We start from the raw sequence: 14,328 nt of genomic DNA on the forward strand, positions 1-14,328 counted from the left end.
GGTAGAGTTTGTGTAGAATTGGCATTATTTCTTCCTTAAATGTTTGGTAGAATTCACCAGTGAAGCATGTGTGTTTGAAGCTTTCTATGTGGGAAGGTTGTAAACTACACACTCTATTTCTTTAATAGTGCTATTTAAGTTACATATTTATTTTTGAGTAGTTTATGTCTTTAAGGACTCTGTCCATTTCATTTTGAATTGATTGACATGAATTAGTTTATAATATGCCCTTATTATCCTTTTAATATATGTAGAATTTGTATTGATGTCACCCCTCTCGTTTCTGTTATTGATAATTTGTGTCTTCTCTTGTCTTTTCTTGATCAATATGGCTAGAGGTATATCAATTTTATTTACCTTCTCTAAAAACTGTCTTTTCATTTCACTGACCTCTCTATTTTTCTGTTTTCCATTTTATTTCTGCCTTGATCTTTATTATGCTATTTCTTCTCCTTACTCAGTGATTAATTTTCTTTTTCTAGTTTCTTAAAAGTGGACGCTGGGGAAGCTGAACACTGTGTTAGCAACATGTTGACATGTTTTCAATTTCAGTCAGTAAAAAAAATAGTTCTTAATTTCCCTTTTGCTTTATTTTACCCACAGGGTTCCTTAGAAATGTATTGTTTAGTTTCCAAATATTTGGAGATTTTTCAAATCTGTTAATTTCTAATTGAATTCCATTGTGGTCACAGAACATCTGTTGAATAACTGAAATCCTTTGAAATGTATTGAGTCTTGTTTTATATCCATGTATTCTGGTAATAGATGAGAATATGGTCTATTTTGGTAAATATTATGTGTCTACTTGAAAAAAACGTGTATTCTGATTTTGGGTGGAGTGATCTATAAATATCAATTAGATCAAGTAGGTTGATAGTGTTCAAGTCTGCTATATCTTTACTGATTTTTTATATTTTTTTTCTGTCAATTATTGAGACAGGGGTATTGAAATCTCCAACTACAATTGTGTATGTATTTGTTTCTCTTTGCCATTCTCCTTAATATATTTTGAAGTTCTTTTATCAGATGCATAAATATTTAGGTTATGTCTTTTTTATTAGTTGACATTTCTATCATGATGGAATAACCTCCTTTATCCTTGGTAATATTCTTTGCTGAAATTGACTTTGTCTTAGAGTAATATAACCACTCAAGGTCTATTTTGATTAGTGTTAGCATAGCATAATTTTTTCCATACTTTTCACCTACTTGTATCTTTCTGTTGAAGATCATTCTTGTAGACAGCATGTAGTTTTGGCTTGTGCTTTTTTATCTGGTGTGACAACTCTATCTTTTAATTAGGGTGATTATACCATTTATATTTAATGTAATTATTTATATGATTACATTTAAAGCTACTGTCTAATATTTTCTATGTGTCCCATCTGTTCTTTGTTTCGTTTTTTTTCTTCTTTTTCTTCCTGCTTTTGGATTGACTGAGTACATTTTATTATTTTATTTGTTGACTAGTTACAACTCAGGTTTTGTTATTTTAGTAGTTGCTTAATGGTTTGTAGTGTTCATCTTTAACTTATCACAAACTATCTTCAAATTATATTATATGATTTCGTGATTGGTATAAGAACCTTACAATACATAGTATACTTCCATTTTTCCCCTCCTGGCCTTTGTGCTATTGTTTTCATACATTTTACTTTTTTTTTTTTTTAATAAAGATTTTATTTATTTATTTGATAGAGAGAGACAGCCAGAGAGGGAACACAAGCAGGGGGAGTGGGAGAGGGAGAAGCAGGCTTCCCGCTGAGCAGGGAGCCCGACGCGGGGCTTGATCCCAGGTCCCTGGGATCATGACCTGAGCCGAAGGCAGACGCTTAACGACTGAGCCACCCAGGCGCCCCTACTTTTACTTATAAACATCACACCATATTATGTTTTTTGTTTAACCAATAAGTTAACTCTCTTATTGAAGTATAGTTGATGTAATATTAAATTAGTTTCAGATGTACAACATAGTGATTCAACAATTATATACATTTTGAAATGCTCACCACAATAAGTGTATTACAGTATTATTGACTGTATTCCCTACATTATACTTTTCATCCGGTGACTGATTTATTTTATAGCTGGAAGTTTGTACCTCTTAATCCTTTTCACCTATTTTGACCATATCCCCACCCTCTCTGCTTTAGCAACCACCAGTTTGTTCTCCATATGTATGAGTGTGATTCTCTCTTTTTTGTTGTTGTTGTTTGTTCATTTGTCTTTTTTTAAAGATTCTACATATAAGTGAAATCACATTGTATTTGGATATTTAAATAGTAAGAAAAATCTTATATATTTACCTATGTAGTTACCAGTTCTACTGTTCCTCATTCTTTTAGGTGGATCCACATTTCCATCTGGTATCATTTTCCTTCCGCTTAAAAATATTTCCTTTAGCATTTCTACGGTGTAAGTCTACTAGTGATGAATTCTTTCAGCTTTTGCATGCCTCAGATAGTCTTTGTTTTGCTTTAGTTTTTGAAAGATCTGAATATAGAATATTAGCTTGATAGTTGTTGGGTCCCCTCTCCTCTTCACTGCTTTAAAGACTGAGTTCCATTATTTCCAACAAGAAATATGTTGTCATTATTATCTTTGTTTCTCTATATGTTGTGTGTGTGTTTTTTTCCTTTGGCTGCTTTGAAGATGTTCTCTTTATTGATGGTTTTGAGCAGTTTGATTATGATGTGCCTTCATGTAGTTTTGTCCATGTTTCTTTTTTTTTTTTTTTAAGATTTTTATTTATTTATTTGACAGAGAGAGACACAGCGAGAGAGGGAACACAGCAGGGGGAGTGGGAAAGGGAGAAGCAGGCTTCCCGCCAAACAGGGAGCCCGATGTGGGGCTCGATCCCAGGACCCTGGGGTCATGACCTGAGCCGAAGGCAGACGCTTAACGACTGAGCCACCTAGGCGCCCCCATTGTCCATGTTTCTTGTGCTTAGAGTTTATTGACCTTCTCGGATTTGTGGGTTTATTGGGTTTGCCTGTTTGGAAAATTTTAGGCTATTATTTTTTCAAAATTTCTTATATTTCCTCTCCTTCATTCACTCTAAGTACACATATATCAGGCCACTTGAAGTTGTTGTACAACTCACTGAGTTAAGTAGAGGCATGGGTTTTTTAGCCTGGGTTTTTTTAACATATGAAATACAGTTATAACTTTTTTTAAAAGATTTATTTATTTGAGAGAGAGAGAGCATGAGCGGGTGGGGCAGAGGGAGAGGGAGAGAGGATCTCAAGCAGACTCCACGCTGAGCTAGGAGCCCAGTGTGGGGCTTGATCTCATGACCCTGAGATCATGACCTGAGCTGAAACCAAGAGTCAGATGTTTAAATGATTGCGCCACCCAGGCACCCCAGTTACAACAACTTTTTAAATGTCCTTGTCTGCTAATTGTAATATCTGTGTAGATTTGGGGTCAGTTTTGATTGATTGCTTTCTATCTTCAGTATGGGTCATATTTCAGACTTATTCAGACTCTTCTTAGAAATCTACCTTCTTCCTGTGTGCTCTCAACCCAAAGTGAGACTTTTGGGTTGGAAGGAGATACTTCTGAACTAAACTACAGATCAGTGTCACCCAGTTCTCATCTTTATCTTATTCTAGGCATACCATACCCCCTACCATCCTTACCTTTCTGTTGGACACCTCTGTCCTTCTATTTATTTACAATATTCAAGAGCAGCAATTGGCCAACTGGTCCCTGCCCAAACATCCAGGCCATATGCCTCAAGAATTCCTTTTTGCACAGCCCTGTGATGCCCTTGGCATGCCTACTCAAGTAACTCCTTTAGCACTAATTTAATTCTCTGTGTTTCCATTTATAGGATTTTACCTAGCCATATGGCCTGCTGTCTCTGCCAATTCAAAAATAATATTGAGGTTGTCTGCAAGACAGTCAAGCTGCACTGTGACAGTGAATGTCTGACAAATGCCACACATTGTGTTGAGTCTGAATTGCCTCATGATAAATTTTTTAATTTTTATTTTATTTATTTTTTTTCTTTTTAATCAACAATGATAAAATTTTTAACTAATGATGTCATTGCATTATTTTTATTCATTCAGAGTCAAATCCCTAAATCTCTCTTTTTTAAAAAAAGATTTATTTATTTATTTGAGAGAGAGAGAGCACGTGAGTCGAGGGAGGGGCAGAGGGAGAGAATCTCAAGCAGACTCCCCGCTGAGTGTGGAGCCCAACGCGGGGCTCGATCCCATGACCTTGAGATCATGACCTGAGCCAAAACCAAGAGTTGTATGCTTGAGCCACCGAAACACTCCTCATATCTCTAAATTTCTAAGAACTATTCCTTTGTTAAAAGTCAGATTCTCAGTCATGTTATTAAATTAATTACCCCCAAATGAAAACTTGTTCATATAGTGCATCACAGTTTGTAAACTGATTTTTAAAAATATTTTATTTATTTATTTAATTGACAGAGAGAGAGACAGCATGAGGGGCAACACAAGTAGGGGGAGTGGGAGAGGGAGAATCAGGCTTCCGGCTGAGCAGGGAGCCTGATGTGGGGCTCGATCCCAGGACCCCAGGATCATGACCTGAGCCAAAGGCAGTCGCTTAACCAACCGAGCCACCCAGACGCCCCTGTAAACTGATTTTATATGCATTAGATCTCAGGTGCCCTTTGTTTTATAGGACAGGTAAAGGTACATTTTTGTTTATTTTTTTATTTTTACAAGTAATATAAGAGTAAAAGTAATGCTGATTTATAAAAAAGTTTTATTCAGAGGCTGAGACTTTCTGTTCCCTAACCAGAAGCTGCTACCTTCTAATGGATAGAGAGGGCTCTTCTATTCTTGGATTGTCCAACTCTGAACTCGTTCTGAATCTTAAGCTTTTCTGTCCAAAAACACTCAGGTGCTTTTTATAAATTTTTTTTTTCATTTATTTATTTGAGAGAGAGAGAATGAGAGAGAGTGAGTACATGAGAGGGGGGAGGGTCAGAGGGAGAAGCAGACTCCCTGCCGAGCAGGGAGCCCGATGCGGGACTCGATCCAGGGACTCCAGGATCATGACCTGAGCCGAAGGCAGTCGCTTAACCAACTGAGCCACCCAGGCGCCCTTTTTTTTTTTTTTTATAGATTGTTTTTTTTTATTTATTTATTTGAGAGAGAGAGAATGAGAGAGAGCGAGTACATGAGAGGGGGGAGGGTCAGAGGGAGAAGCAGACTCCCTGCCGAGCAGGGAGCCCGACAAAAACACTCAGGTGCTTTTAAGTATTTTTCTGTATACTATGTTTTATTGGCACTAACTTGATGACTTCCAAAATGTGCTTTTGCACTTGGATAGATGGAATACGGGTCCTTATCAATGATCTAGGGTACATCAGAAATAATACTTTGCTACTTCTGTAAGTACAGTGTTGCTTATTTTTCAAAACAATTTTTTTACCAATTATATTACTCCCTTCTCCCTTAGAGGTGGACAGAAGAGGCATGTTGAATCTCCTTTTACAGGTGAGGAAAACTGTGATCAGAGGTGTTAAGTGCTGTAGCCTAGCATTCAAGTGTCTCATTTTGCACTCTCTGCAAGCCTGTTGCTCCTCCTTTCTCGTGACCTCCTCTGACCCTCACCACCACCACTAAAGATATTTCCAATTCTTCTGGAAAAGAAACCCAGCAGCACAATGCTGTGCAGTCTACACAAGCTGTACACTTGACCTTCAGGTAGTTGGAAGCTCTGGACAGTTCCCTAAATAAAGCTGGAAATACTAGAAATGAAAGTGAAGTAGGCATCTGGCAAAAGATTCTTTATCCCTTGTGCATTTTAAAACCTCAAGTATCATTCCATTGATTTATTGAACATTCCACATTGACATATCTCTCACACCTGGGACATCTCTTAACCTAGACCCCAGATCCCTGCCCAAATTTAAGCAAAGAGCCAGGGTGGACATAGTGGGTTTCTTTCTGTTTAGAGCTTATGTTATGTGAGCTGCAATATATGGGAGCAGGGACCAAGCAAAGGAATGGGTGGGTGGGTAGAGAGGGCATGTCCAGATGAGGACCTGCTAACAGTGGGTGTTGTCATGGGCATCTGTGATGGCAGCAAGAACACAAGCATGCTGAAGAGTGGAAGGAGGAAGCATCTGAAGTAGGACAGGGTGGGGTATATGAATGCCAGGAGTCACATTAGATCTGCACACAGTTTAGCTGAGTGTCTTCCAGCCTTGACTTTTTTTGAGTACTGCACAATCGAGCCTTGGGGAACCCATGGAATAATCCCAAATACAGTTATTCACACCATGGAAGGTTCTGAGTAAATAGCTGCTTTTTCAAAAAATACCCTTTTCTCCTTTTGTTGTTGCCAATCATAGATTCAAGTTTGAGTTTGTCTCCTCTCTAAATGGTACTCAAATATTTGTTGATTCTTAATTTATTTGGGATGTATGACTGTGGACTGACAAAAAGCTGTACTATCAGTCTTTCATTATCAAAACTAGTCTCTTTTTTGTTGACAGATGAAGAAGTATCTGTAAGGAATGCAGAAGGATCATTCATGAAGGTATTGAAATCCCGGAAGAAGAGCACCAGTACTGAGCTGATAATTGAGCCAGAGAAGCCATCCTCAGACAAAAATCGCTTCAGTTTAGCCTTTATGAATGAGCAGCTAGACTTTAATGATGAAAGTGATGTTATTAGTGCGCTGAATTACATATTGCCTTATTTCTCAGAGGGAAGTCTAGAAGATGTAGAATCAACATTATTACCATTTATTAAACTTCTGTTTTCAAATGTGCAAGATGGAGACAAGCCCATGGGTCCCTTGACAAACAACACAGGGAACCCTTTTCTTAAACCTGGACCCAACAATTCAACTTACAAAAATAAACTGAGGAAACTCCATTTTCTAGACAATTTGTTAGATGCAGAAATTCAAGAAAAATTGATGAGGTGAAAAAGAAAGAAAAAACTGCCATGCTTATACATTCCGGCCTTTTCGGTCCCAAATTCAAATGCCAAATCTTTCCAAAGAAATTGGAAACTGCCCAAGCACAGGAAAAGAGCCTCACCAAGGCTGAGAGTGTAGGGAAGAAGTTTCTGAGAGTAAAGAAGGTTGTCACGGGCCCAAAGGGCCTACGGAAAAGGTACCTCAAAAAAATGCGCCATCAGAGAAACCGGGGGAAACAGAATGCCCAGCTATTTGTGGAGAATATGGCCAAAGAAAGAAGGCTCAGTAGACCTTCCCCAAGGGAGCTGGAGCAGCTTCACATGGCGCAGAGGCCCAGGAAATTAGTGGGAGACTCCTTCAGTAGAGCCTTCATTCACAAAGGAGCACAATTCTTTCCTGAAACAATACATCTTGGGCAGGCCTTCTGCCTCCACTGCTCCAAAATCCCTACCTGAGGTGAAAAACAAATCAAAAGACTTAACCGACACCATTTTTGTTTTTAGAGGATGCAAATGCTAGAGTTAGGAATATGAAGGCTTCTAAACCAGTCTCACATTCCAGAAAAAAGTACCTCTTTCATAAAACTCGCTCGCCTGTGGTCCACACAGCACCCAAGGCCAAGCTGAGTCGAAAATCCAGAAAGGAAAGTCCTATCAGTAATAGGCTGATGCTTGCAAAGAGGCCTCCGTTCTCCGCCATCAGGAGCCTCATAAATTCCCCTTCACGGGAGGCTTTTTCATCTTCAGGAGAACTGAGTTCTCAGGAAAATCCTTTTCCAGAATTATTTACTCTTTCAGAACCTTTTAGAGAAAACACTACTGGAGAAAACACTACTGCACAGAATGTTTTTGAGAAACCTATTTCTACAAGAAACATGACTGTGCCAGAACAAACCCTCCCTGCATTCAGGAACCATAAGAATCTTTCCAGTGCATATTCTGTGGCCACCACAGACAACTTTATGCCAACTGTTAAACAAACCAATGAACCACGATGGATAAACCACAGTGTGGGCACTGAATTGCCCCCGAAGCCCACAGGCTTCACTGTGTCGAAGCTCTCAGCCCCAGGTGACCTATTTGAAATCCAGCTAAACCAGCAGCTACGGTCCCTCATCCCGAACAACGACGTGAGAAGGCTCATTTCTCACGTTATCCGGACTTTGAGAATGGACTGCTCTGAGACCCACGTGCAACTGGCCTGTGCCAAGCTCATCTCCAGAACAGGCCTCCTGATGAAGCTTCTCAGTGAGCAGCAAGAAGTAAAGGTGTCCAAGGCAGAGTGGGATACGGACCAATGGAAGACTGAGAACTCCATCAATGAGAGCACAGAAGTCCAGAGTGAACAGAAAGGGCAGGAGTCCAGCGAGGTGAGGAAAACTCCTAAAACATGGGATCTGGACTTTGAGTCAGTTTAGGACGTGCCATGAAAGCACCCAAGCACATAGGCCGGGGGGCTCCTAGTCTGGGTCGGCCAGCAGAGCACCCCGAGGAGGCTGGTCTTTGCTGCTTCGGGCCCTCTTGCTCCTGAGCTCAGGGGGCTCTGAACTCAACCTATAAGCCCTTCCAACTTATTTAAGGTTTTCCAGTGTTACACATAAATCTGCGGATGTGGAACTTACTGTAACTCCAGAGCCGGCTAAGGAGGTTGAATCTTCTACAGCCCAGCAGGAGGCTCCACCTCAGCCTCTTGAGCATACTGAGGAAGCAGAACCTTCTCCAACCCAGCAAGAGACCTCAGCTAAGCCTCCAGAGGCGGTTGAGCCTTCAAGTGAGCAGCAACCAGCTCAGCCTTCTGAGTCTCCTGAGGGGTTTGAACCTTTTCTAACTCAACAGGAGACCCCAGCTCAGCCTTCAGAGCCTCCTGAGGAAGCTAAGCCTCCAAGTGTACAGGAACCACCAGCTCTGCTTTCTGAACCTAGTGAGGAATTTGAACTTTCTCTGACTCAGCAAGAGATCCCAGCTCAGCCCCCAGAGAATCCTGAAGAGGCAGAACATTCTCCAGCTCAGCAGGAGCCCCCAGCTCCGCTTCCAGAGCCTTTTGGAGAAGCTGAACCTTCCTCAACCCAGGAGGAGACCTCAGCTCAGCCTGCAGAGCTCCCTAATGAGGCAGAATCTTCAACCCAGCAGGAGACCCCAGCTCAGTCTCCGGGAGAGATAGAATCTTCAGCAACCCTGCAAGAACAACCAGCTCAGCCTCCAGAGCTGCCTTCTGAGGAGGTGGAACCTTCTCCAACCCAGCAGGAGCACCCAGCTCAACCTCTAGGGCATCATGAGGTGACCGTTTCGCCTCCAGGTCACCATCATGTTCAACATTTAAACCTGCCCGATGTCAGTGTTAAACCTGCAGATGTGCAGGTTACTATAACACCAGAACCCATTACAGAGGTGGGTGAACCTTTGCCAGTTCAGCAGGAGGCTGCAGCTCAGCCCTCTGTGCCCCTTAATGTGGAACCATTTGCAACCCAGCATGAAGCCCCAACTCTGCCTCCACAGTCCCCTGAGGAAGCTGAACCTTTGCCAGTTCAACAGGAGACTCCGACTGAATCCCCAGAATCTACCACACAGGAGAAACCTCCAACACAGCAGGAAACGTCAGTTCAGCATCCCGAGTATCCTGGAGAAGTTAAACCTCCCACAACCCAACAGGAGGCCCTGGCTCAGCAATCACAGGGCCCCGAGGGTGAACCATCTTCAACCCAGGAGGAGGCCCTGGCCAAACCTCCAGAGACCCAGGAAGAGGGTGAACATCTTCCAGCCCAGCAGGAGGCCCCAGCTCAGCTTCCACAGACCCCTGTAGAGGCTGAACCTTCCTCAATACAGGAGGAGAGCCAGGGTCATCATCCACAGACTCCTGAGAAAGTTAAACCTTCAACCCAGCAGGAGGCCCCAGTCCGGCATCCACAAGCCCCTGAGGAAGGAAAACCATCTCCATCCCAGGAGGAGGCTCCAGCTCAATTTCCACACACCCCTGAGAAGGGTGAATCTTCAACCCAGGAGGAGAGCCAGGGTGAGGATCCACAGACATCTGAGCAGATTGCACCTTCTCCAACCCAACAAGAAGCCCCAGCTCAGCACCTACAGACCTCTGAGGGGATCAAACCTACAACCCAGGAGGAGTCCCCAGCTCAGCACCCTCAGGTCCCAGAGGAGGGTGAGCCTTTTCCAACCCAACCAGAGACCCCAACTCAGTATCCAGAGTCTCTTGAGGGGATTGAGCCTTCTCCAGCCCAGTCAGAGGCCACAGTTCAGCATCCAAATCCCCTTGGGGAGGTTAAACCTGCAAGCCATCAGGAGGCCCCAAGTCAGCAACTACAGACCTCTGAGGAAGTTAACCCTTCTGCCACCCAGCAGGAAGCCACAGCTCAGCATCCAGAGCCTTCTGGTGAGGTTGAACCTTCTCCAGCCCAACAGGAGGAGGTCCCAGCTTCCTCTCCAGAGCATCATATGGTAACAGTTTCTCCTCTAGGTCAGAGTCAAACTCAGCTTCTGCTGTTGCCCAGTGTCACTGTTAAACCTGTGGATCTGGCACTTACCATAACTCCAGAGTCCACTAATGAGGTTGAAACTTTTCTACCCCAACAAGAGGCCTCAGCTCAGTCTGCAGTGTCCCCTGAGCAGTTGGAACCTTCTCCAATCCAGCAGGAGGTCCCAGGTCAGCATCCAGCACCCCCTGAAAATTTTGAACCTTTTCCAGTCGAGCAGGGAGTCCCAATTCAGCCTGAAGATCTTCCTGAGGAAATTGAGCTTCCTCCAAGCCAGCAGTGGAGCCCAGCTCTGTCTCAAGTGCCTGTTGTGGGTGTAGAACCTTCTCTAGTCCAGCATGCGGTCCCAGCTCAACATCCAAAGCCCAATGAGGGGATTGGGCCTTCTCCAGTTCAGTATGAGCACCCAGCTCAGCCTCCAGAGTCCTCTACAGATATTGTATCTCAGGCTCCAGTACATCATGAGGTGACATTCTCACCTCTAGGTCCCGGTCAAGCTCAGCATCCAATGTTGCCCAGTATCACAGTTAAACCTGTAGATCTGGAGGCTTCCATAACTGCAGTGCCAACTAAGGTTGAACATTCTCCAGTGCAGCAGAAGGTCCCTGCTCAGGCTCCAGTTCCCCCTGAGCAGATTGAATTTTCTCCAATCCAGTTCAAGCCTCTTTCCCAGTCTCCAGAGATCCCCAAAGATGAATCTCTTCCAGGCCAACAGGAGCTCATAGCTCAGACTCCAGACCCTCCTAACGAGGTAGAACCTGCTTCAAGCCAACAGGAGGTCCTAGCTGAGCCATCAGAGCCCCCTAAGGAGATTGAACCATCTGCAAATGAACATGCAGTCTCAGCTCATCCTCCAAAGCCCACTGAGGAGGTCAAGCCTCCAACTCAGCAGGAGGCTCCAGCTCAGTCTCCTGTCCCCCAGCAGGCCCCAGCTATATCTCCTGAGCCCCCTAAGGAGGTGGAATCTTCTCCCACACAGCCAGAGGCCCCAGCTCAGCCTTCAGAGCCTCCTCAGAAGGTAGAACCATCTCCAGCCCAGCAGGAAACCCCAGCTCAACCTCTAGAACTCCCTGACAAAGTAGAACTTTTTCCAGTCTCTCAAGAGACTCATCCTCAGCTTCCACAGTCTCCTGAGAAGGTAGAATCCTCTCCAGTCCTGCAAGAAGCCCCATCTCTACCTCTAGAGCCCCTTAAGGAGGTAGAACCTTCTCCAACCCAGCAGGAGGCTCCAGCTCAGCCTCCAGAACCACCTAAGGAGGTTGTAGCACAACCTCCAGTCCATAATGAGGTGACAGTTCCACCTCTAGGACAAGAGCAAGCTCAGCATTCAAACTTGCCCAGTGCCACTGTTAAACCTGTTGACCTGGAGCTTACTGTAACTCCAGAACCTACTACAGAGGCTGAGCATTCCACGGCCCTGCAGCAGACTCTATCTCTTCCAGAGGACCCCGAGCTGACACTTCCACATCCAGAGCACGTTCAGGCTCAGCAACCAAATTTGACTGAAGTCACAGTTCAACCTTTAGACCTGGAGCTTACCGTAACTCCAGAACCCACTACAGAGGTCGAACATTCTACAGCCCTGAAGAAAACTATAGCTCCTCCAAAGGACCTCGAAGTGACATTTGCACACCTAGAGCAGGTTCAGACTCAGCATCCAACTTTGGCTGAAGTCACAGTTCAACCTTTGGACCTGGGGCTTACCATAACTCCAGAATTTACTAAGGAGACTGAACTTTCTCTACCTACGCAGGGGACCCCAGTTCAGCCTCCAGAGCCACCTAAGGAGGTTGTTGTAGCTCAATCTCCAGTATATCAGGAGGAGATTGTTCAGACACCAGGTCAAGATCAAGCTCAGCATCCATCATCACCCAATGTAACAGTTCAACATTTGGACCTGGAGCTTACTGTAAGTCCAGAACCCACTATAGAAGTTGAACATTTTACACCCCTGAAAAAGACTACATCTCCTCCAAAAGACCTTGAGGTGACACTTGCACATTCAGAGCAGTTTCAGTCTCACCGTCCAACCTTAAATAAAGTCACAGTTAAACCTTTGGACCTGGAACTTACCATAACTCCAGATCTACTACCAAGGTTGAACCTTCTCCAGCCATGCATGAGACCCCACATCAGCATCCAGAGCCGCCTAAGGAACTTGTATGTCAACCTCCCGTATATCAAGAGGCAGCATTTCCAACACCACATCAGGATCAAGCTCAGCATCGGTGGTCACCAGATGTGACAGTTGAACCTTTGGACCTGGAGCTTACCATAACTCCAGAATCTACTACAGAGGTTAAACAGTCTACAACCCTGCAGCAGACTACAACTCCTCCAAAGGACCTTGAGGTGACATTTCCACAGTCAGAGCAGGTTCGGGTTCAGCATCCAACCTTAAATAAAGTCACGGTTAAACCTTTGGACCTGGGGCTTATCATAACTCCAGAACCTACTACAGAGACCAAAACTTCTCCAACCATGCAAGAGACCCCAACTCAGCCTCCAGAGCCACCTAAGGAGGTTGTAGTTCAATATCCATTCCATCAGGAGGTGACAGCTCCAACTCCAAGTAAGGATCAAGGTCAGCATCCAGCGTCACCCAGCACCACATTTCATCATGTGGACTTGGGGCTTACCATTACTCCAGAACCTATTATGGAGGCTGCACATTCTACAACCACAAAGAAGACTACAGCTCCTCCTCCAAAGGACCTTGAGGTGACACTTGCACATCCAGAACAGGTTCAGAGTCAACATCCAAACCTGACTGAAGTCACGGTTCCACCTATGGACCTGGAAATTACTATAACTGCAGGATCCAATATGGAGGTTGAACCTTCTCCAACCATGCAAGAGATCCCAACTCAGCCTCCAGAGCCACCTAAGGAAGTTGTAGTTCAATATCCATTCCATCAGGAGGTGACAGCTCCAACTCCAAGTAAGGATCAAGGTCAGCATCCGGCATCACCCAGTACCACATTTCATCATGTGGGCTTGGGGCTTACCATTACTCCAGAACCTATTACAGAGCCTACACATTCTACAACCATGAAGAAGACTATAGCTCCTCCTCCAAAGGACCTTGAGGTGACACTTGCCCATCCAGAACAGGTTCAGAGTCAATATCCAAACCTGACTAGAGTCACTGTTCCACCCATGGACCTGAAAATTACTGTATGTCCGCAACCAGAGTCATCTGAGACAGTTTTTCCCCCAACGACCCAGAGTCGTCTGAGACAGTTTTTCCCCCAACGACCCACTGTGCATTCAGGGCTGCCTCTTGTAAAATATACCCCAGAAAAGGCCTACGCAACTGTAACTGAGCAACCAGAAGAGAACGCTACCACGAACATCAACCTATGTGAGCTCTGTATCTGCAAAGATGAGACGCTGTCGTGTACTGGTTTCAGTGCAAAGCAGAGGCTCCGCAGAGTGCCGCTGCCAGAGCCCAGCCCCTACAACGGCACCTTCGCCATCTTGTAAGAATTGCCTTTCCTCATTTGTTCTCTGCCTCCTCCTTGCCACGGCAGCCTTTTCTTCCAGGTCTTCCTGGGCCTTCCTCATCTCCCCAACCCATGTTGACTTTCTGTTTTTACCTTTTCTTTGTCAACTGTCCCTTATCTTTGTTTTGCTCTTTGCTATTGTTTCCCCTTCTCCAATCTTTTACTTGCAATTGCCCTTATTCCTTTTTCTTATCCAGTTTTTTATCCCCATCATTTCATTCCTTAACCTCTACTCTCCCACTTTTGCTCCATCCTCTTTATAGCCACATGTCCTTCTCTCCATCTCGTTGGTGGTGATACAACAAAGGGGTTAAGAGTAGAGATTCTGGAACTAGACCGCCTGGCTTTGAACCGAGGTCTGTCACTTACTAGCTTTTGATTCCTTTTCCTTTTCCGTAAAATGGGGATTATGATAGTTAC

The 14,328-nt window shown here is 44.2% G+C and overlaps 1 protein-coding gene across 1 annotated transcript in view; it reads left to right on the plus strand.

Annotated features, from left to right (window-relative positions):
• LOC144379745 (uncharacterized) overlaps positions 1-8,775 on the plus strand; it is a 164,203-nt gene extending 155,428 nt beyond the window's left edge. Inside the window, 6 exon segments of the mRNA XM_078060105.1 lie at positions 3,836-3,958; positions 5,446-5,483; positions 6,488-6,762; positions 7,032-7,276; positions 7,278-7,416; positions 7,418-8,775. Of these exon segments, the coding sequence (XP_077916231.1) occupies positions 3,836-3,958; positions 5,446-5,483; positions 6,488-6,762; positions 7,032-7,276; positions 7,278-7,416; positions 7,418-8,335 (1,738 nt within the window). The 3' untranslated portion in view covers positions 8,336-8,775.
• Positions 8,776-14,328: the final 5,553 nt, after the last annotated feature.

Source organism: Halichoerus grypus, chromosome 13 (assembly GCF_964656455.1).
Source record: "Halichoerus grypus chromosome 13, mHalGry1.hap1.1, whole genome shotgun sequence".
Lineage (NCBI taxonomy): Eukaryota > Metazoa > Chordata > Mammalia > Carnivora > Phocidae > Halichoerus > Halichoerus grypus.